The following is a 27,778-nucleotide window of genomic DNA, read 5'->3' as shown; positions in this document are numbered from 1 at the left end:
TACCTTGTCAGTCTCTTTATTCATAGGTTAAAATGTAATGCGATACAGTTCTTAACAGTTACTGACTGAAAAAAATTATCTGCATAAAACAGAAGCAAAACTGAAGGAGACTAATTAAAAAAGCCATCTTGCTTCAACTTTTGAAACGATTACATACAGAATAATATACATATTTACATTACAAGTATATTATATAAATATAATATATATGTACTCTTGTAACCACAATAAATATCAAGAAGGTCTTTTTTGAGCACACAGCATAGAAAAAAATGCAGAATCTGCACAATCCTTAAGATTCTTAGAGTGACTCACTCTTACATTGTTTTCACACTGAAAAAGCAAATATTTTACACAAAATATACAGCCACAGTTTATGCAGTCCCCAGTGAACAGGGAATCTTTCCTCGCCTTCCTGTAAGTCTACTCCTTGATTTTCTAATACTATTGCTCTATACAGCTATTACATAAGAAAATAGTTTGCAGGTTTGTTTTTTACTCAGCTAATAGCCTAAGTAATTATCAGTGCTAACAAAATAAGTACAGCATATCTACATAAGGTATATACAAGTGTTTGCACAAACATGGGTTCAGTGAACTACTTCTGAGCTCACTTTTAATACTGGGGAGTTAACCTGAAAGCAAGAAAAAAAGGATTTTCAGTGATACTACATCAGAAATATTTTATCATTTGAGTGAGACCTGGGCTTCAGAGATAGAAAGCTTTAAATTTCGAAATTAATTAAAAAAATCAAATTCTTGGCTATGCTGGCAGATGTAGGCTGCCATTTATTTTGAATGTGTTCCCTTCAGTGCAAATGAAAACTCAAGAGAATCAATCCAAAAGGCATTTTCTCAACCTGTACATACAGTCATTTTAAAGACTGTCGCTATGGAGCACCTGAGATCACACCCTAGTAAATGAAGCTGACCACTTCTTGTAGGAGAGCCATGATCAGTGAGAGAGGAGAAACAAACAGCATTTTTTTTCTGCAGTTACAAATCAGACTCCGGCATATCAGGCATATCTGCCATCAGGTACCCAATACCATAACGTCCATTTGGAGCAGTATCCAGAGTTGGTGATCCAGTCTGTTTTCGATATATGTTTTTGCCAAAATTTGGAGACGGCACTTCACTTGGACTCTTCCCATGAATCAGACTTGTATTATCTCCCTCCAGATTAACAGGTTCCTTTATTATCCGGCCTCTTTTGTAGGATACAGATGCCAAGCTCCCAGAGCTGTCATCAATAAGGTTGCAACGGCGCACCATGAAGACTATTGGGACTGGCAGTATGGCCAATACCATCAGCGATATACAGACAATCATTCCCCATGTTGGATAGCTGTGGAACTCTTCCGTAGCCTGAGCAACCCAAGAGAAAAACTATTAATACGTATTTACTTAAAAAAGAGCACATCTGCAGTCCTCACCAAGGCATGCAGTTTTCAAACACATACTCATCTTTTTGTCACCTTGCACCCACAGTGTGGGCACCACTACTGATCTCAAATTTGAACACTCGTGGACATGTACGATTACTATCTTTCTGCCTGTGAGTAGGACCAAAACACTGTCCCACAGTTTCTGAGATGCTCAGAGCACTCTAGTAGAGCCCAAATCAAGATTTTCACCTTAGGCCTTCTTCTATATTTGTCTGTAGTTGTTCCCTGATCTTTTAAAGGATGTTCAGAACAGACAAGTGTGTAGTGGTGTCTGTAACTGTGCCTGGAAAGGAAGTCCTTGTTCTATAGGCTAACAGCTGGTCTAGACAAGGACTGTCTCAGATCACCCTGTGGAATTGTTCCACTTTGTATAAACTTCATGCAAACTACAACACATTTACTGGGGCAGTGACTGCACCCCACACCTCTACTGCATCCATGAATCACTGGCCAACAGACTGTTTGCCTAGTAGCTCAATTAACATTCAATTTTATACACGGAAAGGAACGGTATGTTTGGTATTGTAAGATATTTCTCTTTCTAATTTTTGAGGGCAAGAATCGAACATGGTAAGAGTGTTTTTCTGAGAATCCCGAGAAAGTAGTAGTGGTTGTCTTGTCTACCTACAGTAAAGCTAACCTCCTGTATTTACACTTCAGCTGTCTTTGCTGCAATTTCCTCCCCCCTGGCTAATTTGGACAACTGTCCATTCAGAAGGGTCCCTGAGATTCATTTCTCTGACATTTTATGCTCCCTATATTTTACATGACAAGCCTGTAGAAACAGCTGACGGCTGATGAGCCTATGAACTAGCAAAACTCTTAGGAGTTACCTTGAATGAATACCTTTTTGGAGCAATGCGCAGCACTGACTCTGCAGTTCACACAGACAAGTTTTTTTTTACAAATCAAACATTCTTATCAGAGACAGGTTTTAATGCAGCTGTTGCCTACAATGCGATATGTGTTCCCAAAGGGGAAAATTTATGACATGGCTAAATCTCAATATTTAATTCCACATAAAAAAATTGATGTGATATCTGAAATCATTTATTCAGTGTTATCACCTGACTATTTTCTGCAGTAAAATAAGATTTAATGGAAGTGAACAATCTCTCCCACCCTTACGAATTCTTCAACATACATCAACAAACTAAAAGTCATAAAAAGCAGGAAGGCTTATGTCAAGCAGTTATATTTTAAAGCAGAACTACTCTAAAATTAAAAAATGGTTGGTTTTACATTAATGTTACTTGAGATAAAAACAACCATATCGTTATTTATACTGATTTTGAATTTCTAATTGCAGATTTTTTTGTATTTTCATGTACTTCTGAAATACTTCACATATAATCATTATGATGGTGATGGCATCTGTTATATACATACCGTATCTTCAATCCAAGCATTGTAGCCAGGAGGACTTAATCCCATTTGGACAATGCTAGCTACCAGCAAACATAACAATACTAAAGGTGAAACGTACTTCCACATGTAGTAATAATACTGGCTTGGAGAAAACCCAAGCATATCCTTCAGATCCTCCATAAATCTGTGAAAGGAAAAAAATGATACTGTTAGTGCGTATACTGAGATTTCAAGTACTATAATTGATACATAGCACCTGATTTGAGGGAACAGACACACTGAGAAAATGCATGTATAGAAATGGCTGCAGTTTAGATTACTCGATGGGCTGAAACATAGAGGTTGTGTTACTAGTTCAGAACAGATGAACAGAAGGAATGGCTACACAGTGCAGTGACTTAGTAAACTGCTTGCTGGACTGTGCTGGAAAGATATTTAAACTCACCTTTCTTTTATAAGATTCTTTTTTATATCTTCTTATATTGTCTACTGGGTTGTTTACTAAGGCATGTGTCATTACTTTTGAGGACATACACAACCAGCACATCTTACAGATTCTGCAAAATTAATTTCAAACCCACATGTGTGCTGCAGTGTAAAAAATAACTTTATGCATAAGCTATGGTTTGCATCATATAAGTTGCTGAAATAAAACTTTGTGAAGTTTTAAATCTGCCTCCTTGTGCCTCAAAATTGCAAGTTATGATATGAACAAAACTCCTATTTTTGTACTCTTGATGGAGGAGTATATGATCCCAGAGCCAGTAGAAAAAGAGAATATTTTTAGAATTAACTCTTTTGGAGTGTGCACAAGCACTGATTCTGTTTTAACTCCCTTATGGTCCCACTCCCTTTTGAAATGTGAGTCTCAAAAAAGCTCTTAGAGCGGTAAGTATGTTTTCAAAGCAGTTACACATGTGAAGCTACTGTCATATAAACTCTCAACATTTTTTTTTTGAACTGCATAGTTTGGGGTATTCTACCCTTTGTTTACACAGCAGTGAAACATATCATTAAAAAGAAGTTGAATTTACAAATGGATTGTGCCCTCTATAGATAGCCTTTTCTTTTCTTGGATCTCCAGTTCTTCATTGAGTCAAACATAAATCTATTATCTTCACTTTAGAGTCTTTCATCATCCCCATCCTACTTATCCTCTTTTAAAAGCTACCAAGCTCCTTTAGTACTGATTCCAGCATAGCAGATTTTCCTTCTTGGCTACAGGGATTCACATGTTGTCTTTTTTCTATCTTTGACTGTAATCCCTTTGGATGCAATGTTTGGTTTTTTTCTATCTGATCAAAGACAATGTGTCTAATAAGATATATATATGGATCTTCATCTATGAGGAGGACCCCTTGGTGCTATCACAGCCAATGACAACCTGAAGTTGTTGATTCTGGCAGTTTTTGCAAACGAGAATGCTAGGTTCCTGAAGAAGGATATTCTGGAGAAACATACATCAGAAGAAATATTAGGAATACTCCAGAGGGAGATCCAGGTGGCCGTTATGAATGAGGTATTTGGCTGTTAACTTTTCACTATATCCTGTAAGAACCCCTTCTGAAAACATGAATCAACTGCACTCTGATTCAGAAGCAAAGTATTACCATATTTTAGCTATTCCTAAACACCAACTTCCTCACAGGTTAAGTTGCTGACTTTTGGCACGTCTACTTCACTTCACAGTAGAACTCTACCTGACTGGACATTACTAACCTGATATCCAGGTCATCTGTTTCATCTTTTGTTGCATGTGTAAAAACATTTACATGTTGTTTTCATGTCTATGTGATCAATTATAGGATTACACATGTGGCCCAAGTGGAAATTATCCCTTAATGAGTAAGTAGACCAGGCACTACTTGCGTAGACCAGAAACAATGTCTGGATACTATAAAATTAAATTTTCTTATTACAGATTTATTTCATTATGATGAGGGACTGGCCAATTACTCAGATCGAACAAGTGAAAATTCAAATTAAAACCCACCCATTCTATGTCACCCTTTGTACATGCAAAGGAATCACAGATGTTTAAATTACTTCAACATGCTAGTATAGCATAGTCTGTTTTATCTGTGGATGGCATGAGTTATTTTTGATACAAACTGTTCTATTCCTTAAGTGTGGCACACTGATCTCGCTTGGTGAACACATTCTGGTGGTTTTGGTCATAAGACATAAAAAAATTAGAGGGACTTGATGGTCTTTCCTCTTCGGCCATCACTGATAGAAGGTCACTTAACTTCATTGTCAACTGTGCTGCTTTCAAGTAAGTTTTGACCCTATTCTTTGCTCTCATTTCCTCTATTTTGTCTCTCAAAACCAATTCAAAGAACAATTAATTGCTACAACACCCCAAACTAAATCTAGTTCATAAACTGAAACTTTCTTATTGTTACTGCCATTAGAGTTTGCTTTGTTCCTTTCTCAGGCTGCCTGGAATACTGCCGATCTGGTCAGAATACTCACCCTCATCTGCTGCTTAGACCATGGTTATTACTTCTTGAAATCTTTCTCTTGCTGTCTTATTTCTATATAAATTCCTCATACCTGCATATCCAGCCTCCTTTCTAACTCTCTAATTTTGCCTCTTTTACTGCATTCTCCTCTCTTTGGATCTGTTGCAATTGCTGTTTGGGTTTCACTACACTGTCCTCATGCAGTATACCTTGTTCCAAACCTGTTCTTAAAAACAGACTAGATTCACCTCCAGACTGACCCACTTTCTACTCACTTGTATTTGTGTGTACATCGCAAATACTTTCCACAATGTAATTAAAATAATTATTGCAATGAATACTGTTGATATGGATAGGGAGATACATTTCCTTCGCTTACTTGTCTATTCCATAAATCCGGGTGACTGCAATATTCTCCAGAATGACCACAATAAGCAGGGGCAGAGTAGCTGAGTAGTCATCAAACATCGTCACAAAATAATTTCCAGAGCGCTGCACAAAAATCAGGCCAATAAAAAATGCTACCAAGCAGCAGATGACTGGAATAAAGGACAGATACGTGAGCTGTAAGTATAACAAAGTTCCACAGACAAAGAGGAAATAAAGAGAGCTTGAAACAGCAAAGATATAAAATGCATTACATATAATAATCTAAGTTGAGAATATTTTCCTTTGGGGGGGGGGGTGTCTCAATTTTAAGAATATTAGGAATCCTACCTATTCCCTACATAACAGAAGAGTTATGAAATTAGAATTACTGGAATTGCCTTACGACAGCAGTCCTGATCAAGCAGCAGAGATTAATCAAGTGACTATTTCTCATTAAACATTTAACTTAATGTGAATGCAAGGATAAAATAAACAGAACTGGTAAGCTAAACATCATACATGATGTTACTTGGTCACTAGATCACTTTTTGGAATTTAGAAGTGAAAAGAACCAAAGTTTCAGACTATGATTCTAAAAAATAAAAAGGCTGAATAGGCTTCCCCTAGATCATTCACAGCATGAACTTCCATTAGAATCTGTCTTAACTGTATTTGTGCACTAAGCAACAAAATTTCTGCCCCTTTTTTTGTTTAGGGACAACCCGAAATATATTTCTTGAATGCTTGATCCTACATAATGATTCTCAATATATTTTTTTCCCTACTAAATTCATCAAGAATAGGACTGAACACTTAAGTAGCCATAAAATAAGTCAAATTTCAATAAATTGAGAAATTAATTATATGTTGAGCACCGGTAAGACTGATTTTCTCACTTGAAGTGCCCTTTTTTTTCCCCCCACTGAAAACTTAGGCTAAGGATATACCTAAGCAGTCTAAAATTAAGTGAAATGAATCTGGGCTGAAGTATAAAATATCCTTACAGAATATACCCATTGCATAAATCCCAGATAATTAATTAATATTGATTAAAGTAGTGAAAGGAAGACAATGACAGTTTTTAAATACTGTGGGTATAAGACCAATCACTTTTTTCAACCTCATAGTAACTATTGTTATAATGACTTTCAGAGAATAGAAATTTAGAATTAAAGAGATCATTACAAATTGATGTGAACTCCTAACACAAGGTGACAAAACCAGAACACAGATAAAATCTCCCCAAACTGAGTCTCATTAATCACACTGAATTTTATTACTGATCCTGAGAAAAGGATTAGACCATCAGAACCATGTGTATGTGAATTTAGAAATCCTTGCTATTCTTATGTTCTCCCATCGTGTCTTACCATTACACCCCAAAAATATGCATCTTTAGTTGTAAACTAAGGCTCTGGTAGGTATACTCATCATAACTCAGCACATACACATGCAGACTCCAATTTGGAAAGAACTGAACACAAAATAAGTTTAAGCATATAAGTTGGTTTCCCTAAACTCAACAGGGACTGAACTGGAACCATGGTGCAAAAAGTTGCAAATGTGTTCACACTTCTGCAAAAATTGAAGATGTGTGGTTTCTAAGCACAAATTCTAGTGCAGGCATAATCCTTCTTAAATCCCACTGATACTGCATGAAGTATAACCCAGGCATTTCAATTTTATAAGTTAATTATAAGTTGTAATCCTTTGAATACAACTGAGTTTAGCAAAAATCATGCATGCATAACACTCAAAAAAATTACAAGAGAAAGGCAGTTCTTGAACATTCCTTTATCTTAATAGGTTTTTTTGTCAAATGCAATAACAAGGAATTACTGTAAAATGCTCCATTACTCCAGAGTAATGACTATATATCATGGTATTTGCATATATACTTAGGGAAACAGCTAATTTCTAAATGTCACACTGGTTATTCAGTAAGAGTTTAAGAGCTAATTTAAAAAACAAACAAACAAACAAATAAAACAACCCCAAGGGCTCAATAGGTTAGGACTTCTGAAAATCAGTTGATTAATATTTATGAAGAATTTTATTCTTAGATCTAGCAAAGTAAAAAAATACTTGTCTTCTGTTAAGTATTACTTATTATTGAAGTACTCAGCAGTCAGGAAAGAGCAGTGCTCTGCATCAGGGGTTAACTCTTAGAAAATATATTATTTCCTTCATGGAGTTACATAATGTTAAAGCAGCTTATTATATTTTTTATTTTCTATCCCTGCAGTCACAGGTATTGATATGAAATCCGAATTTGCGTCCCTTGCAGCTGTCCTGAAGATTTTCAGAAACCTAACTTTCACATTTTATGCTGATGTTCTAGCTCAAAAAGAGAAACTGCTACAAGACAATCAGAGCTACATGAACAGGAAACATCTCACATAACTTCAGGCATTTAAAAAACAAACAAACAAAAAAACCAAACAGACATCTTGTTTAAGACCCTCTCCGCATTCAACAGGGAAAAATACGTTCCTTTAGAGAGTAACTGTACTGTTTTTTAACATAATAAACATTTCATCATAAATTAAGATTTCATTGGCGTATGTAGGAATAATATGTAGTAATTTGCAATGTGTTTTCATTCTTTCCTTTTGCTTTGTTTCCCTGATCTGTGACACAGGCTGGAATGGAAAGTATTCTCTGGAAGAGCTTGGAAGGACTGACCATACAGAAACTTGTAACAGAAATCCTCCATTAAAATTTAAATTCTAGGATCTTCCTGCTCTTGTAGCATTCAGGAAAAGGTTTTAGTTGCAGATATTAATGTGCCTGTGCATGGAAGTACAGTCTGGAATACAATGATTTACTGCTCTGTAAAATGTCAGCACTGAAAACTTTCATGTCAGAAAACAAGACTTCATAGTCTCAAAAAAAAAATTTTTTAGCTTACTGCTCTAGTGAGAGAAGAAAGTTTGTGCAACTCACCAGTAAGGATTTCCTTCCTGACTTTGAAGGTATCAACAATGGGTGTGATGATGCCTTCAATGGTTCCAAACATACTTCCAAGTCCCAAATTTACCAACATGAGGAAGAACATGACTGACCAGAAGGGAGAAGCAGGGAAGTGGGTCATTGCTTCTGTAAAGGCAATAAAAGCTAAACCAGTTCCTTGAACCGCCTGTCAGTGAGAAAAAAATCCACGTTATTATTCACGGACAGTAATTTTTTTCTAGCGTGACAGTCTGACTTCATGTTCATGCAATGTCATTGATTAAATCTTGAAGTTAGAGTGGGAATCTGCTATCTAATATGTGATTCTTCCAAACCTGCAAACTTAACACTATTTACTGAAATACTGGATTTGGCTGAGAACCTGTAAGTTGATTGATATGAACAACACACTTCCTCTTTCACTGATAATTTTGCATGAGAGCTATTATACAGGACTGCTACAAAATACACTCTGTTCTCTCCAGTAAGTATATAAAGGACTTCACTTCTATACCTATTTGTTTCAAATTTAAATGGCAGGAATCGTATAGAAACTTTTAACGTCTAAGTCACCGATTTGACATTTTAGCTTCAGATACTGGTGCAACTACATAGAGGTCAGTGTTTAAAACTGGACGTTCCTCTGAAGAAGCTAGAAAAATATCTCTTCTTTTACAGATCTGGCTTACTGTAAAGATTTCAAAACAGGATGATATTCATTAAGCAATTATATAATAAGAATAACTTTTTTGCTTTCTAGTGAAGTAGTATTTATATTTAGTAATTGTATCTTAACATTAGAAAACATCAGTTTGAGATGTTGAATAGGTACACCTCTGTTTAGTCTTTGGGAAAATCCTCACGCTCAACTCTTCTAAAAAACAGAACTTTAAAACATCCTGAGGAGAGTGATACAATGATCAGAATATATTATAAATCAGTGAAGACTATATTAAGACATTGGACTCAGAAGTCTTCAGGTGAGCTGAAATGCGACCCTGCACAGAACCATGTTTTCATATGGATCTCCAGAGGTGCACTGCTCATAGGTACACTGTACTGATACTCTGTGTAAGTATACTTCACTGTTTATTTCAGGCTTACAAATACTCATCCGTTCATAATCTCTGTATTTAAGACTCTCACCTTGTTAAGTTCATCTTCAATTTGACAAGATTTCAGACCGAGAGAATCAAATTCTTCTTCTTTAACTTTCTGAATAATGTCATAAACTAAATTGTAATCTTCTGCTGTAATGCTTGAGAAATTGATATGATGTGGGATCATATCCTGGCTCAGATTGCCTATTTTCAAAAGTTTTAAAATTTTCTCTGAATTTCTGTAAAACACAATAAAACAGAGAAATCAAACTCGATGATCTGTGTTAATTCATAAATTAAATATACCATAAAAATAATAATAAAAAGAAATGGATATTCATACTGGATAACACATTTTTCATTTATGATATTGGCTTTGAAACCCAGAACTGCAAACACCACCAAAGTTGCCAGCACAGAAGTGAAAAAATTGATGAAGGACACCAGTACAGCATCAAAATGGCAGTTGTTGTCTCTCTTGTTGTAGCTTGAAAAGGCAATGACTCCACCAAATCCAAGCCCTAAGGCAAAGAACACCTGAGTAGCAGCTTCTCTCCAGACCTTGGGCTCCAGCATTATTTCAAGCTGTTTGAAATTAGATATAATATATGTCAGCTATAAAATGCATTTCTATTATAAGAAAAGACAACAGAAAAAAAAAAACAGGAAGACAACCTACATCACAAAATGCTAATACTCCACTACAACTGTATTTTCATTATGATACAACGAAAGCTGAATGTGACACCTAAAGTTGAGCGAACTTATCCGTCAGAATTTCTATTGATTTTTTATGATATAATCCTTAAAGAGAAACAGAGTATGTTCCAAACAATGAGACACTACTGGAGCTATACGATTATTGAACTAGCAGCTAGTTATACTGTGAAATAAGAGACAACATCCATCTTTTTTTTTTTTAAATGGTATTTACTGTCTTTTTTTTTTACTGTATTATCAGTTGTTAGAATTACAATTTATTTTGTGATGATCAACCCTCTTATAAATGCAGTTGTTTTGTTAATACTTTAAAAAAAAAGGGACCATGAGATACACATGCTGATATGGAATTCTATTACATGCAAATATGTAAAGCAAAATCCAACATATGAAATAAACACTGGCCACCACAATCTGTATAGTCCATGAGTCAAATCTCCCTTAAGCTAGATGCCTCAAACTTACCCTAAGTGAAATGAGTCATGTATTTGAGGGACAACTAAGCCTTTTATCAAAAAATTTAACTGCACTGCTCTTTCAGATGACCATACTTCAAGAAATGTCTTTGTTAAAGTTATGAGTCATCCATCTATCTATCTCAGATCTTTCTACATACTGAATCATAAAAGAGAAGTACATGTGAAATTTAAACACTAGATTTTTCTCAAGTTGATTCAGGGCTTCCGTTCAACAGTGAAAGACCTTACTTCTGTGAATGTGTTGGGGTTTTTGCTGGTTTTTTTTCCTTACTTCTGTGAATGTGTTGGGGTTTTTTGCTGTTTTTTTTTTTTGTTGTTTAAACCCTAGGCTTATTGAAAACAGGAAAACTAAAAAGCATCAGCATAGATGCCAGCATCAGATGACTGATTGTCTTACTCTGAGGGAAAAAAAATAAGTCTGCTATTGTTATGATAACATTTTGAAAAATCTTCCCATTTCCCATAAAGGTATAATATTTATTATAGACAGGTAGCAGATACCTTCTATATTCTTTTACATATAGCTAAAATACAACATATTTGAGGAAAAAGGTGTTTATGTCGATAAACTTGTTCCTAGCTTATAATTTTTGTTATAATTACAATGCACAAGTAGCTATTGCACATAGTTCAATCTGCCTGTATCACACAGTCATGCTAGAGTTTTTCCACTAGAGGGAGCTCGAGGAATAGTCTTAATTTTACCAAATCTGTAAATGGTTTAAGTACCGAAACACTTCTCGCTTTCTGCGGTGTATACTTTTGTATCATCAAAGGTAGTACGTTCTCAGACACACATTGCCTAGCATTTCAAAATAAACTTGTAACTGATTTGCTATTACAAGGTATTTTCTGTGAAATTTTGGGGGCGCTCTATTTAAGCTTCATACAGTCCTACAGTTTCACTGTAGTAGTTGACTTCACTGGGATTTTCATACACCTTTCTTTAGGTTTTTCATTAAGGTTATTATTTAGAATTGCTGCTTTGTTCATCAACCACGCCAAAGAAAGAAATTCTCCCCTTCTTCATCAGCCCTGTGCTCTCACACCTGCACCAATGTGTGTGCCAGTCCTCTGCTGTGCTGACACAACTCTTCTGTGGGAGTGTGTTGTCAATGTCTGTGGTCAAAATGTGGTTGTTTGCTGAACTAATCGAGGCTGAAAAAATGTTTCTCTCTCCCCCCTCATGTCTATCTACCTGGATTATTTTCAACCTACATCAGTTTAGCAATTCTTTTTAGTCTGCCTGCCTAAATAAACTGTTAGCACAATGGAGCGAATGGAAACAACAACAGGTGGGCGAGTCTGAATTCCTTCAAGGCAGTTTCATACAAACCTACAGTCCAAATTAGTTCTTAAGTACAGAAACAATCAGAGATTACAATGAAAATACTTTTTAAGGTTTATATTCACATATACTGTATGTGACATATAGGCCTCCTAACCTCAAATTTAAGCCACAACTTAAATTTTGAGATACAGTACTGAAAACCAGTAGAAGAAATTAAAACCAATTTTTCTTTCAAGATTGTTTATCTGAACACTTGAAACAACTGTATGATTAAGTTATAACGTAACTATAAAGTAAGCACCAGCTGCAACTTATTTTAGGTCTAACTCATAAAAGATGAAATAGTGAAGAGTGAAGAGGTATTGGTATTCAAGGGGAGTTTCAGTGTTTACTTTCCCTCAGTATCTAGTGGTACTTCTCCCGTTAAACAAAGGATTAATACTATGGTTGAGAAACCAGATTATAACTTCAGGAGGCCTGTATTCCACCTCTGCTATAGACTTCCTGTTCGTCAATAAGCATTGCATTTCTCTGTTCCTCAGATTTCCCAAATTTGTCTGAGCAGCCTGCAAGTTCCTGCAGAACCACAGCTCTAAAGCAGTGACAGCGAGTGAAGTGGAGCACGACTGCGTATCACAATGCAAGAAATAACAATGTGATAGCTAACAAAGGTCATTTTTATAGGATGACAATTCTCCACGCACTCAAAACACCTGGAATCAAAACAACTGACAACACCCCTGTCATCTGGCATTAGCCACTATGTGCACTGATTTTAATGATCTTATTATTTAGCTTTCATTTTTGAAACATCAGTCCTGTTCTGCTCAACTGTACTATGAAATGCACTTGTTGGAAAGTATATTTCATAATATAATACCTCATGAAGCCTAGCATTATGCATTCCTGAGCAAGTATGGCTCTGACTACTCAAACATGCTGTTCCTGTAGTATAGATACAGCTACAGGCATTTGAGATGGCTGTGGGTAGAATTTAGATCTTCAGGCTAAACAATGATTTGTAACATCCCTCCTCACCTCCATCATTATAAAATCTAAAGTTCTGTAAGACACATTCCCAGTAAAAATGCTGACAGTAAAAAACGTACGCTTAGACCTGCTGCTATCTTGGCATGACAACCATACGGAACATGATAAGGAAAGCTGAGTGGTGAGTACTTACACTACTTTTACAAGATGAGCAGAGCATTAAAGACAGGTCTCCTGTACTTTTGGGCTACTACGCAAACAGCACTAATTTGTCCCCTTTCAAAAGGGACAAGTTAATTATATAAATCCATGACAGCATTCAAGGTAAGGCATTTCACTGTGACATCCCAGAACTAGGCATTTCAATCCTAGAGAATGGCAAGATTGAAGAGTCACTTCTCTTTTCAGTATTTGGAGCTTTCTAAACGTCCTAAATCCTGGAAATAACACTTTCAGTTGCTTAGCTTCGTAAGGCATCTAACTCTGTGAACTTATCACCTCAGGGAGGTAACTCTACACAGACCCTTGGAGCACTTACAGCCTTTGGGCCTTAGGGCTTGATACTGTGTCACTGAGGTCAACAACAATTTTGCAATTTAACCAAACAGGAAAATGGTCAAATGTTCTATGAAGACAATAGGCTTAAATGAGAGCATTCATAAATGGTCAAATTGCCACTGAAACTTTAATACACTGCAAACAGAAATTAAGCGCATACCTTAGGTGTGAACATGTGACGAATTCCATCCACTGACCCATTAAGGAGCAGTCCTCTGATCAGAAAGCATAAAAGTACCACATAAGGAAAAAGGGAACTAAAATACATGATCTGGAAAACATTAAAAAGAAATTTAACATGACATCCACGAACTTTGTTTTCAATAGCTTCATTCGTTACTCAGTATATGACTGAACTGATAATCATACACTCTAAGAAATATGCAGAACACTTCCCATTCCCCTTGTCTCTGCAGAAGAAAGCAAAATCACATGACTGTAAAATAAATTCTGTACTGTATTAAAACAATACAGTTGCCATTGTGTTGACTAACTGGTAACAAACTGTTGAGCTTCCAGGGAAATTCACTATGAATTAAATGAGATGACAATGAGAATGACAGAAGTAGACTGTTTTAGAAATGCTTCACTTTACAAACGCACTTTGATTCAAGTACACAGTATGGTAAAGATACGCAGCATGAACAGAAACTCATTCTGTCTTCAGGAGAGAAGACAGAGTCAGTGGAAAGTATAAAACCAATGGATTCAAACCACTAAGTAATTCTTACTGCCAAAACAGAAGAAAAGCTGGGGATATTCTCTGATCTACGGAAATGATTTAAGATCTAGTAGGATTGAGTCATAAAAACTAGAAAGCAATATTGCATTGACTACTGGACAAACAAAATGCCACGGAGTTGTCAGAATCCTGAAGTGCAATGCTGCCGCAGCTTTCCACGCTGAAACAGCATGCTTTTGCTACTGCATTTGTGAAGCCCAACACTTTTGGGCTTCTGTATCACTTAAACACTTGTATAACAGAATACCTTTCTGACACACTGATTGACTCATTTATCTAATACAAAGAGTAAATAAAAAATTAGTAGTCAAATACAATCTTTCATTCTCCATCATGAATGAAAACAAATCTCCTCTGTGCTTTAAAGTTTAGTAAAATTATTCTCTCGCTAAACTTACTAGTTGTTTCTTTAAATGAAATACACTAAAGAGGTCACAGAAGTTTTCACCTCAGTGCCAAACTTTATAATCGCAAAGATATATATTTGCTATTAGAACAGATCATTTTTTATCTGAAAGTCCCACTGAGATCAACAGCGCTACTAAATCATTCACTAGCCAATCCAGCTGGCTGCATGGAAAGGAAAGAAGACAAGGTGATGGACTCAGATGCAAAGGGATGGCTAGTCATTAGTCGAAAGAAACAATCCAGAATCCTGAAAAGCAGCTGTGTTAATGACAGAAGCATGGGTACCAATGAGAGTAACAATAAAAAGCAAAATGCCAAGGAATTTTGAGGACCTGAGTGCACTGCAATCATACTGTGAGTATTCATGGAAACCTAATTCCTTAGACATTCAGAAACACACAGACTTACGCTGCATTAATAGTTCAACAAAGCTAAGGTACAGTTACCTGCAACAGTTACGTTAATGAGAACAGAAATGATTCTTCTTCAGATCTCCGTTCCCACTAAATTACTACAATTCCCACTAAAATTACTACAGTTTTAATGCTTAACTACTAACATTCCTCTACTTGAGATTATACAAATACCGGGGTGACTCACAGCTTCTAACCTGCTCCTACAGATTTCATGAGAGGGTGTGGTGAACAAAAATGTTGTGAAATGTTTCAAAGTAAAACACGGTCATTTAGGTAAACAGTACACTCACTTTGCCTGAAGACTGAATGCCTTTGATCATGGCTAGGCATACCATGACCCAGGCAGCCAGCAAGCAGATAGTCATCTTCCAATTTAAACCCCCACTCTCTGACAGAGAGCTGGAAATGTTCAGCGCTTCTCTGTACCAGTAATAAGTGGTTGCAGAACTTTTTTCACACTCTGGCTCCACAACTGTAAAGAGATGTCAGCAGGTAAAGAATGGGTTCAAGACAGAAGTATTTTCCCAACATTTCTACCAATTCGCAATATTTGCAATTGTGCTGTCATCATTTACTGAGAAACTAAACTCACAAAGAGTCTTAAGACATTCGCTAAAAGAAAAAGTGACTGCTATCAGTGAAATGTTCTGGAAAAATCTTTGTAAAACAACCTTTTGGGATAATGTATTCCTCTGCATATGGTCAATTTGAGTCTTAAGCAAAATTTAATTTTCACTTAAGTACTAAATAGTAGGCAGGCCTAGACGAAGACATACATTTCATTTATCACACATAAGAGTAGATTTACCTACATATGATATTGTGACTTACGTACTATGAAAAGTATCTCTCTCTCAAATTGAACACTGAATTACATTAATTTTGAAAATATATGGAAAACAAATTCTCAATTGTGTCTGCTTTGATAGAACACAAATCAATAGGCACTTAATTACTATTAGAAATGATAAAATAATAACATAATGATACCAAAGTGATGAGAACAGAAAAAAATGGCTCCTACACAGCTATGTTAAATGAAAGTTGCTATGTGTATTCCAGAAGTGATTGATTATACTGTAATCCTGCTTTATTCACGTTACTGGACAGTTTAAGAAGTTGTGTGTATCTAGACATATTACAGATATAAACAGAAAGAATTCTTCAAATAAAATATGTACTTAACCTTTTTATAAATTATTTATATCTGACAATCAGTCATATCTCTAAGCTAGGTCCTGAGTGAAGGTTAGTTAATGAAAAGAAGGGAAAAATACACTAATTTTAAGAAACCTATAACAGGTGTCAGATCTTCACTGAAATAAACTGTCAAAAATGATAGGATGTTATCAAATATAATACTTCTCTTGTTTAAGCTTAGTTCAGATGACCTCTGCTGAAGTTAGGCTGACACACTATATCTTAATATTTAGGCAGGATAAGAGTACGTAAACAAATGCTGTGGCTCGATTAATGGACAATAGCTTGTGGAATACAGTCAATTTGACTGTGTGCCAACATTCACAAATACTGATTATTTTAAACAACTGAAGCAAGCAACTCTGGCAAAGACACCATAAAAACATTGTACAACTTTTCAGATATCCCTGGTTATGTTTTTTATTAAAGGGGTAAAAAACCACAAAAGGTAATTAAAGAAAATTTAAGATCTGAAATAAAAAGAAGTATTTCATATTTCAAGAGCAAGGATAATGCAAAGTGCGTAACTATTATGAGATAACCAAAACCAAGGGATAAGGAACTTTTAATGCTGTTGCGTAGTATGTCCATTTGAGACCATCTCATTATAGCAACAAACCAATGCCCAATTATCTAATTTCTATTGGTTTACAAAGCAAACAATGCTTTTATTACATGCATTTCATTGATGTTTATAGTTTTCCATTTTCTGCTTTGTTAGTAATGTAACACTTTTTGCTTTGTTGCCAGGAAGTACCCTACTAATTGAAATGTAGAAGTATCTTTCTTCCACTTTTGTTTTTCACCAAATAAACATAAAAAGCAGTATCAAAATCAGAAAAAAAGTAAATCAGAATTTTTTTTTCCTTTAACACATTAAATAGCACTCTCTTAACTTCATTACTCTTTAAAACGGTCTTGACATACTGTATTTGGAAAGGAACATCACTATTTATTTTAGATTACGTTTCTTTATTGTATTTTTTCCAAGTAATGTGACATCTTATTAAGATGCAAAAACAGCTTTGCATACAACACTTTTTTTCCCACAAATAGATCTTTGAATTGTATTTTTTCTCCTTTTTGTTTGAAAATCTCAAATTTTATATATTTTATATGATTTTTAAGAACATTAATATAGACTTACAGGTATGAGATGTTAAAAGTATGAGATGTATTTTTAACTAAAGGACACTGGTCCCATGGTAATGGATGCTGAAAAGACTGGGAAAAGTAAAACAGACTCCATCCAATAATGACATTGTAGTACAGGGCCACAAAGAAACATACCTATTAAAAAAAAAAAGTTACATTTATTAACTACATTTGTAAATTAAAAAAAAATCCCTACTGAACTTCTGCATATTTCTGGATATCAGCCACTGAACCTAATTTTAACTAAAATAAGTCAGAATAAAAACTGCATGGCTTGCTCCATTGAAGTACCTGGCATTTTCTGAATTTTCACTTTTCTCTGTATTTATCGTGTAACACCTATATTTTTACAGACTTTTTTCCTCCAGAAGACTACTCTGTTCCCTTGTTCCTAATTTCGAAAGAATCACAAAATCAAGTTTGACTGGTTTTACAGACACTACTATATCAACGTTTTTTAATGTACTAATTTAGTATCTTCCAAAACAGCGTAAACTGACCTTGAAGCCCAGCTACAAATCAGTGGCCTTTTCCTGTAGCAAAACAGAAAGTCTAAATCATATAGACTGAAAGTAAATCACACAATTAATGTTAAAAACTTACTACGCAGCTTGCAAATCCAATTCCTCCAAGTTTAGGGCTGATATAATTCCACACACCAATACTCCCTCGGCGGATCCTCTGCCCCACGGCAAGCTCCAAGAAAAAGAGTGGAATCCCTATTATCAGTAGCAGGATTAAGTATGGCACAAGATAGGCACCTATGAAAGGAACAAAGTATAAATCAGAGTGAGAGGGAGAAGAGTCACAACTTGACACAACAAATGTGAAACCTTCTAATAGCTTCAAGTTTGAATTAGTGTCATTCACTGCAAAGCTTTTTTGATCACATGCAAAGATTAATTTTACCTGAATCTTGGCCATACATCTTGTAAGATATGAAAAGCCCAGAGACATCGAATTTCTAAAGCACTGTAACATTTTGATGCAAAACTTACTGAAAGTGAGTTATTACCTAATCTAGTTGTTCACTTGTGCGAAATTTTGGGCATTTGATGAAACTTTTTAGAAATATAGTGATGCAATCAGGAGCTGAATCAACATTTCTTAAAAAACTCTACACCTTGACTTGTAACAGAGCAGCAAGACTGAATTTATAAAGGAAATACAGAAAATACTGTGCATACAACATTCTGAGTTTCATCCCATCTTAAGCAGTTTCAGAAGACCATACTGTTCATTTCTCCATGTGCACCTCAGATGCTCAGAAAGGGGATTTCACAATGTACAGAATAATGATTCTATCCAGCTAAGCATATATATACAGATATATAAACTCTATCAGCCCATTTCTACCAGGCTCCAGACAGAGACTAGAGACATGAGGTGGAAATGAAATGGAGTATTTTAGATCCAGATCTTGCAGTATTCACAAACTCTCGTTAAAGACATATTTGAAAATGCAACTGTTACTTCACCTTTAGACATATATATGTAAAACAATTCCTTTTTTCAAGGTCTTGTTCCCAGGAAGTGGTCATATACAATTCTAACTTCAGAATGTATCTCCATTTATTTCAGTGAAACTAATTGCAAGCAAATATATCCATACGCTAAGCGCACTGACAAGTTCAGAGCCTAACTTCCTCCTTGCTGTTGAGAAGTATTTAGTACTAGAGCTAACAAAACATTTAGGCATCAGCAATTAGCAACGTGGCATCTAATTTTCAAATGCATGGCTCTTATGCTGCAATATAGAGCACTGTGCTGGCCAGCTAACTGAAAGGGCTTAGGACTTTTGATTGCAACCACTGTAAGGCTAAAGAAAAGCACTTGAGAGATGCAGACTGCGGCATGTTGGAGCAAGCTACAAAGATCTAAAGACCTCAGAAGCTTAGACGAAGAGCTCTTAAGTTGTCTAATCAATCTATTCATCTCTGTGATGAGAGGGAAGCTGAGCAAAGTTCAGAAACCAATTTGGGATTTATCCTCAACTCCAGCTAAGTCCTACTTTAAGTTTCTTCATCCAGCATCAACTTTCTAGGGCTTTTGTAGAAGTCTATCAAATTATACTGTCATTTGCATATCCTTAGTAGGTACCTTATCTCATGGAATGCAGTTTATTTTAGAAAAGTTAAACTTTCCTAAGCTGTGCAGGAGGCCTCAGATTTTCTGGTAACATCCACTCCCACTTAGGTCCACTTGCTACACACAAATTGGACATCACCTTCCATTACAAAGATCTTACAAAAATTCTGAGCATGGAGTAACTACAGTCTTGAGTCTAAGAAAAGTAAGAAAAAAGAAAGAAGAAAGAAAAACTGAGAAAAACTACTGGTGGACCAGACAAAGAATATTGATCTTATTTACCTAACAGGCTACTGTTAGCAATGAAATAGCTCCTTGTGTTTTGTCTTCATGACATGATAATATGATATGCAATGATATTGTTTGAGCAGCATTTGGCCAAAACCTATGCCAGGCTCTGAACAATGTACTGGTTCTGAGGTTACAATACTCCCTCACAGAGCCAAACATCATGGCCTATCTACCCATTTCAGCACAGTATAGACTTAAGTATTATTTCTACTGAGGTAGCAGCTACATTCCCAATCAGTACTTTGGTGTTTCTTGTGGTTCATCTTGTACATGCACATAACGGAAAGAACGCAAAGGACTTACTTTCTACTATGAAAAGAGAGACAACAGAGACAGAAGGAAACAAACATGAGGAAAACTGAGGAAGAGAGTAACAACCACATTCCAAAATAAGGGGGACTATCTGTCTTAAGAATGTATAGACAAATAATACCGTTAAATACCCTGGATTTGTCATCAACATTCACTCAAAATTTCTGTGAGACAGAAGTACGCTGTTAATTCATACTGCAAATGAGAAGCTTTGGCATCACTATCTTTAAAAACTTGGTCATACAATTAATTGGAAGCCAACAGTACATAGTTTTTTTAATAGTATAACACTACTGTAAATGATACCTGCGGTCTTAATTAGACAGGTGTTGCATAGCTGAGCAGAGACAAGCCTAAACAGCTCAAAAAAATTGGGGCCTAAGTGACTTACCCTGTATCCCACTGGACGACTGCACTAGAGCAGGAACTGAACCCAGCTCTTCAGTGTCCCAGTCCACAACCTTAATCACAAGGCTGCAAAGTTAAGCACATGTTTAAAGACTGGGCTGACGTGGGTGTTTTATGGTGCAGTATCAATGTAAGTTGCAAGATTTATCAGTTAGATTCAACTAAATGAGTTAAATACATGTGGTGTTAAATCCACATCACATTACACATGACACAACCCTACAATTCAGCGTGGGTAGCCAGCAGACTTCATCTCTGTACTGCAGGGCTTGTGCAGAGCACCTGAAGCGCTGGTCTTCTGATCATTCAAACCTGCTGAGCTCCCTTCTGATCTTGTGCCCCTCCCCAAAAGAAGGACATAATGGAAAATAGTGCACGTATGAGTTTCAGTGCAATACAGTTTGGACATAGCTGGATTATACAACTGTATATCACAGCTGCAAAGGGCTTCTGTGCCCTATAGTCAACATGAAACCACATCATCTCTAGACAAGTATTTTGTTTCAGCCTTCCCTTGAAGCTAGACATACTTCAAAGAACTGTAAGGTACCTTCACTTCATCATAAAACAGAATCACTATGGAAACAGCTCAGCATGTCTCCTATTTGTCAGTGCATGAAAAGATGGGTCCTTGGAGTTACAATATTGAATAAGGATCATTTTTATTTGAATTAGAACAATAAAATATACATGCTGACCTTGAACAGCATCCTACAATTAGTTACATTGTCTGCTAGATCTGCCAGCTAAGCAGCCTTCTGAATATTACAATTCTGTGTGGTTCAGGATGCCCAGGTCTCCTTTCTAGATTTTCAAAATTATTCTACTGTAAAGTCACTTTTTTGCATATTTTGGCCTTAAACACTGGCTTTCATATTAAAAAATTCATCTTAACTTCATAAGAAATACAAAAAATCTACAAAAATATACCTCATCCTTCTTCACTAGAACGAATGACAGAGATACAAAAGATTTCAGGAACTGGTGAACGTTAATACTGTGCATAGCACTGCTTTGATTTCTTAATTCTTTTATTTAACCAAGCACTGTAATGGGATAACTGGTAAATTGTCTCTCTTGATATTACAGTATGTACTACATTTGGCAACATTATTGACAGAAATGGAGTATCAACATTGGTTTTGATTTAAGTTCTTATAAATGCTCAAGGGGAAAAAAATAACATAAAATGACATGATTAAAGAGTTGGAAAATAATTTCAGAAGCAGTAATGCAAGACGATGTAACTATTACCATCTTGATACTACAGAACAACTTTTCTTCTCCTAGCCATTCTTGATGTAACCTGAAAAATCTATTAACTTTCCAGATTTGTTTCAACAGCTGCTGTGCTAGTTTTTAATTAAGTGTCTAGCACCTGATTTAATTCTTATTCAATGAAGGTGAGCTTTACCACTGCCTTGAGGAGACATCCCAGTTCTTATAGTTTACTGGACACTTACTAATAGAAAGCTAGCAAGAAGCTGATATTCAGATGAACATCAACTTATTTTTCAATGTCGAATGTTAACATTTTCAAAGTTATGACAAGTGGGCAACAAAACACTATAGGTTTACAGTCTACTAAGCTCCTTTAAGTTAAAGTATTTACCATTACAAAACACAAACTGTTTTTATCAGGAGAACTCTGATAAAAGGTTTTATGTTTTATCTGTAGGTTTGTAGTCTATCCTACTGATAGAATAGTCTTCCTGTCACTAGTCTTTCACAGCTTACATATGTTCGTGTGCCTATTTACAAAACTGTGCTTAAAGCATGAAAATCCCCTGACAATAAGCTTTAATGAAGAATTACACTTGCAAAATAAAAATAAGACCTTTTCAGCACACTGAAATACAACTAAATTTCGAGGCTGATAATACACTTTAAATCAGAACTCACAAAATAATACTGAAGTCATCAGTGAATTCAAGGCACTGATTATAAATTATTGATCAAAAGCTAAATAATGAAGCCATTGAATACATACTCAGTTTTGGAATACAAGGGAATACTTTCTTTGCTCCCATTCCACTTGTATTAAGATAATCAGACTGTAGCTTCTAATGACTACTCAGCCTTTAACAGTTTACATACTATTTCCTCAGCACTTCTCAGCAATAGCTGCTTTGCTTTTTATAAGACCACAGAAATTAACTGTTCAATCTGCAGCTATTTCAGTATAAAATCCAGACTACTTAACTGTGAAAACTCATGATGTGACTCTACCTATGTCAATCTTTTCAAAACATAATGGCAAGCTAATCTGCTACAGATTTCCCTATGCTACTCACAGCTTTTATCTGTTTATCATTGTTTACAGTTCTTTTTATTTTTTATTTCACAGAGATCTTAAAAAGACCTTAAAAAAAAAATCAGGAAAATTAAGTTAATGCTCATGAAAATGCAATACAAAATCTTTAGGTGTGCAGTACTTTGTAAACTCCCAATAACATCTGCAACACTAGAAGCACCTCTTAGATAACTATGTTCACTTGTCTTCATAATAAAACTCACTCAAATATCACGTATTCTAGCAGAACAGCTAATTTAGTTTGCTTTTGTCACTTCTAATTTGTGAAAGTACCATTTTACTTCTGCTAATCCTAAGGGAAAACAACAACCAAACAGAATAAACTTTAAATAATTCCTTTGTTTGAAAAAAGTGAAAGGTGTGCAAGCTATTCACCAGATGATAGCAATGAGCCACAGGAAAATATAGGTATAGTTTGTCACTATTTATTAGCCTCACGGCAAGACTGGGTAGACCTGAGCGGTTTATTTTTAAGGCTCACTATCAATCATAGGAAGCTGAGGCAGCTTTGAACCTACTGCATGCTAACATAGGTTATGAAATTGTTATATAGGAACTGTGCCTATCTGAACAAACACACATTTGTCTTCATATAGTAAAGGAGTAATAAACTGTATAGTGTAAAAATGATAAATATAAAAAACCTTTAAAGCTAAGTTAAGAGTATGCCCAGCTCCAATGCAAATCCCCTTCGTGAGGCATCAAGGAAGAAACAGCTTTTTTATCTGTTACGCTGCAAAGAGTGGAAGAGGTGCCTTAAGTGCCAGATGGGGACTGGGCATTGCCTACCAGGGAGAAGGGGGACCTGTGGTGAGGACAGAGGTGAAGAAGGCAGAGATATCTATAGTCAGTTCCTCAAAACTTTACTGAACACCTTCAGCCCCTCGTTTGCAGAGCCTAAAACTCCTTTGAGCCCTCCCTCTCATCCCAAGTCAAGAAAATGAGCACCCTGGAGTGCTCTCAGTCTCTTCCCAGCCTTTTTCTTTCCCTTGATACTTCCTGCATTACAGCTACATCCCAAATGTCAATCAAAGTTCATCCCAGCTGCGTACTAGCCTCTTCTCTCACTTCTCATGACAAACTTTTTTGTGGGAAAGAGCCAAGTGTGAAAGCCAGCAAAGAGCTACCCAGTCTAGCTGTAACTTAAATGAGCATAAAAAATACAAGATATTACTCTAAATATTTATGAGTTTATATGAATTAAAGCAACAGGAAAAACTATTAAAGGATCACAAGAAAGAAAGCAAAGGCGGTACAGACCAGACCTGGAAATAGAGATTGGAGAGATACCTATGAACGTCCAAGTACCAGTGCAGTGTAGCGATACGCAAGTTACCTTTAAAGATGGTACCGCAGATACCTCACTGAAGCAGTACAGAGCTCTGAAGTCAGGAGTGTTGCCATACCACAGGCCATAGCCATAAACAAACCCAATTACTCTAGAAAACAGAGCAGTAAACACCCCATTTTTTCTCCACAAAACCCTCTAATAATATACATCTATTTGGGCTAACTTTTCTGTGTCTTTTCTATGTTTATTTTGTTGCTTTTGTTGTCTATGTCACAGAAGTTTTTTTTTTAAAAAAAAAAGACATTTGAAGATTACTACATGGTTAGGATTTGCTTTCTCTTTTACTGATGGCTTTGGAACACCTAATGTTGGAAGAAACCTGTGAAGGAAACTAATGAGTAACTATGGTTTTTTTCTTTCTTTTTGTTTTAAACTTGGAGTAGATTTATTGGTTTACCATTTTTCAATATAGTCCCCTCACCTGATGGTATTTGTCAGATATAAGTTGCTTAAACACAGGGAAGAAAATGAAAAATGTTTGGACAAGACTGAATGTGGAGACCTAGCCATACACTCCACTGAAACAGTTCTAATGAAAATCCACAGAAAGGCTGTTTACCTTATACTCCAAGACTTCAACAGGTATTTATAGTAAAGCTTTCTCAGCAAAAGACTACAGAACAGTTCTGACACAGATATTTAGAATGGGTTGCATAAAACCACTCTAATTTTACCTAGAATGAAACATATATGAAATAGTATGTATAGCAGAAAACTGGAACCTCATAAAATGTGTGTAGTTTTTTTTACCATGCGTTTGAACTTTTCCCTCCCTCCCTTACCCTATTCTTCTACGCACTTGTGAGAATTATCTGTCCATCTGCACACACATACACAGGCACCAACGTACTTTACACATTTCAATGTTTTTGTCACCTTCTCCATCTTGCATTATGAGTAACTTGAAAACCAAGAAAGCTTTAGCTCTAACGATCACTTGTTTTTCTCTGTTGTTCTGAATGTTGCAATTCACTAAAATGGTGCAAAATTATTGTTAAAAGCCAAATACATCCTTGTCTCAGCCATGTGCAGAAAACATTATGTCTCCCCAGACTATGTTATATATCCAAGTTCCTGCAATCACAGCACAGGGGAAAACATTTAATTTCAACCTGAAATGACTCCGTATTTATTTTTTCAAGTTTGATTAATGCAGTGCCATAATCCCTGAAGGTTGGGGGTTTTTTTCCTAATGAATACATTTATATTTGCTCTGAATTAAATTTACACTCACTGGCAGAGTAACTTTAGAAGTGCCTGATGGTATGAGTCCCCCAGCCTAAGGAACATACCAACAGATCTTTTCTGTTGGTTCAAAGGAGAATCCAATGGGTTTGCAAAATTAGTAACTAACTATATTAAACACAGACTTTCAAAAGGGACACAACTACACAAAACAAACTGCTGTAACGCATTATCCTTGAGACTGCACCTTGACACCATACTTAGGATGAAATGATACAGAATATAAACATTTTAATAGCTACATCTTTAACTACAAATCAGTTTGTTTTAAAAATTGTTCATTAACAAATTTATTAATTTTTTCAACTAGTAGTATGTGATCAATTCTATACTGTGTTTAGTAGACTAGATAAGATTGCCATCCACTGAAAAACTATGTTTTTTTCAGAAACTACATTCAATGTGTTTTCTCAGTTAATATCACAGTTACAGATGAGGAAAACAAATCATTAAATCAACCATTTAATTACTTTCTCTCCAGAATAAAGGAGAAAAAAAAAAGGAAGTTAAATGAGAGTGAAAATAAATCTTATCACTAGATATAAAATAATTTTTTATCCTGGTGGAGATGGAATATTTGCAAGTATAAACTCCATTTTTACTGCTTGAATTGAATGAGAGAAAACAAGTAAAGTACAAAACTGTATTCTTGGTTATATTCTAGGCTCATTTCCGTACTCCTCAATTACATCAGTTTTACCATTCAACTTTTAAAATCCAGCATGAATCAAATGTTGTTCTTTATTTTCTATTCTGTAGTACAGATTCATTTTTTGTATCATAAAAAGTGACAGGTTGGTTTTGAATTCAGCTAAGTAATAAACTACAATAGGATGTGCATTAATGTAGTATAGTAGGGTACAGTATAGCATAGGATAAAGCCCTAATCCTGCATTCATAGAGGAAGGTCTCCAGCCTCATAGTTTTAAAATACATTCCACACCATAGATGGACAGCTAACAAATAAACAGCTTGATGTTATTGTTCTAAGTGAAAGGTAACTTGTTATTTAGGAAAATAGTTAACCATGTAACAGCACAAAACAGATGTATTCCCTTAATGTAAATGTTATCATTTAAATTATTCTTTATCAGTAAAAAAATCCTTTTCACTCCTACAGTATTTTGTTGTTCTTGCAGAAAGTAAATTATGATCAAATGGCTCAGGAGCTAAAAGGCAATTAAAAAGTAAAAGTGTGAAGCTTTGTACCACTAAATACTAAAGACTGAATACTGCTTTGGTCTTTAAAGTGGATGCAGATTTAATGCCTTGATTTATTGTCCAAGTACTATAAAGAACACTTTAGCACAACAATAATCAGGTCCCAAATAATGCAACTCCTCCATAAAGATGCGTTTTGCTTAACCACTAGTTTGACCACTAGTTAAGGTCATATGAAGAACTTTCTACCCTAAAATGAGAAAATGGAATCTTAGAAGAATCTGCTACTTACTTCAACGGATGTGTCTCTCTAAATAAAGAGAATATGGGTTTTTCCTTGTAGGATCTGGCAGAAATTAGAAGAAAAACCTGACATGCTGGAAACAGGTTTTACTGTGAGTATCTCTGCTAACCTTGAAGTCTGAAAGGTTGGCTTCATCATTTAGCTACGACTAGCTATCACAAGACTTACCTCCACCATTTTTCTGACACAGATAGGGGAATCGCCACACATTCCCCAGTCCCACAGAAAATCCAACTTGTGCCAGAATATATTGAAGTTTGCTGTTCCAAGCAGGTCTTTCATCTTCTACATCTGAGCCTTCTTCAACATCTACATCTTTTTCTTCTTGATCATCAACCATAAGTTCACTCTTCTTAAAGGCATCATCTGAAGAGTCTTCATTAGAGAGAAGGTCCTTAACTGACTCAATGACCTCATCATCCAGTTCTCTTTTCACTACCTTGCTGTTCTTAGGCATTTGTAATGAGAAAAACAGTAAGGAAGTCAAGTTCAGCTGAGACAGATGGACAAGCGCTGAAGAAAGCTCTCCCTCTGCTTGGCCAAAAATACTGAAGAAATAGACTGAAGATGGTGCCTGATGAGTCCTTGATACCAGGGAATCAAGAGTAAGAACTTCTGTTTCTGAACGTTTGTTCGACTGAAA

General features: G+C 35.7%; 1 protein-coding gene across 2 annotated transcripts; it reads right to left on the bottom strand.

Moving 5' to 3' along the window:
* On the bottom strand, window positions 1-27,778 carry SLC6A15 (solute carrier family 6 member 15). 2 transcript variants are annotated; one of them, XM_009282653.2, is made up of 11 exons: window positions 27,304-27,778; window positions 18,265-18,422; window positions 17,670-17,796; window positions 15,597-15,778; window positions 13,901-14,011; window positions 10,046-10,287; window positions 9,749-9,941; window positions 8,597-8,789; window positions 5,661-5,820; window positions 2,838-3,000; window positions 1-1,368 (listed from the first exon to the last, which is right to left on the bottom strand). In XM_009282653.2, exons 1-11 carry the CDS (start codon window positions 27,590-27,592, stop codon window positions 997-999), a joined length of 2,190 nt encoding a protein of 729 aa, XP_009280928.1. In that variant the 5' UTR covers window positions 27,593-27,778; the 3' UTR covers window positions 1-996. The 2 variants fall into 2 exon arrangements, with proteins under 2 accessions (XP_009280928.1, XP_009280929.1); XM_009282654.2 differs by having other exon boundaries at window positions 15,597-15,784; window positions 17,676-17,796.

Source organism: Aptenodytes forsteri, unplaced genomic scaffold, assembly GCF_000699145.1.
Source record: "Aptenodytes forsteri isolate BGI_AS27 unplaced genomic scaffold, ASM69914v1 Scaffold358, whole genome shotgun sequence".
In the NCBI taxonomy this organism is placed as follows: domain Eukaryota; kingdom Metazoa; phylum Chordata; class Aves; order Sphenisciformes; family Spheniscidae; genus Aptenodytes; species Aptenodytes forsteri.
The sequence above is the reverse complement of the archived record's forward strand: the minus strand, read 5'-3'. Positions and strand labels throughout refer to the sequence as shown.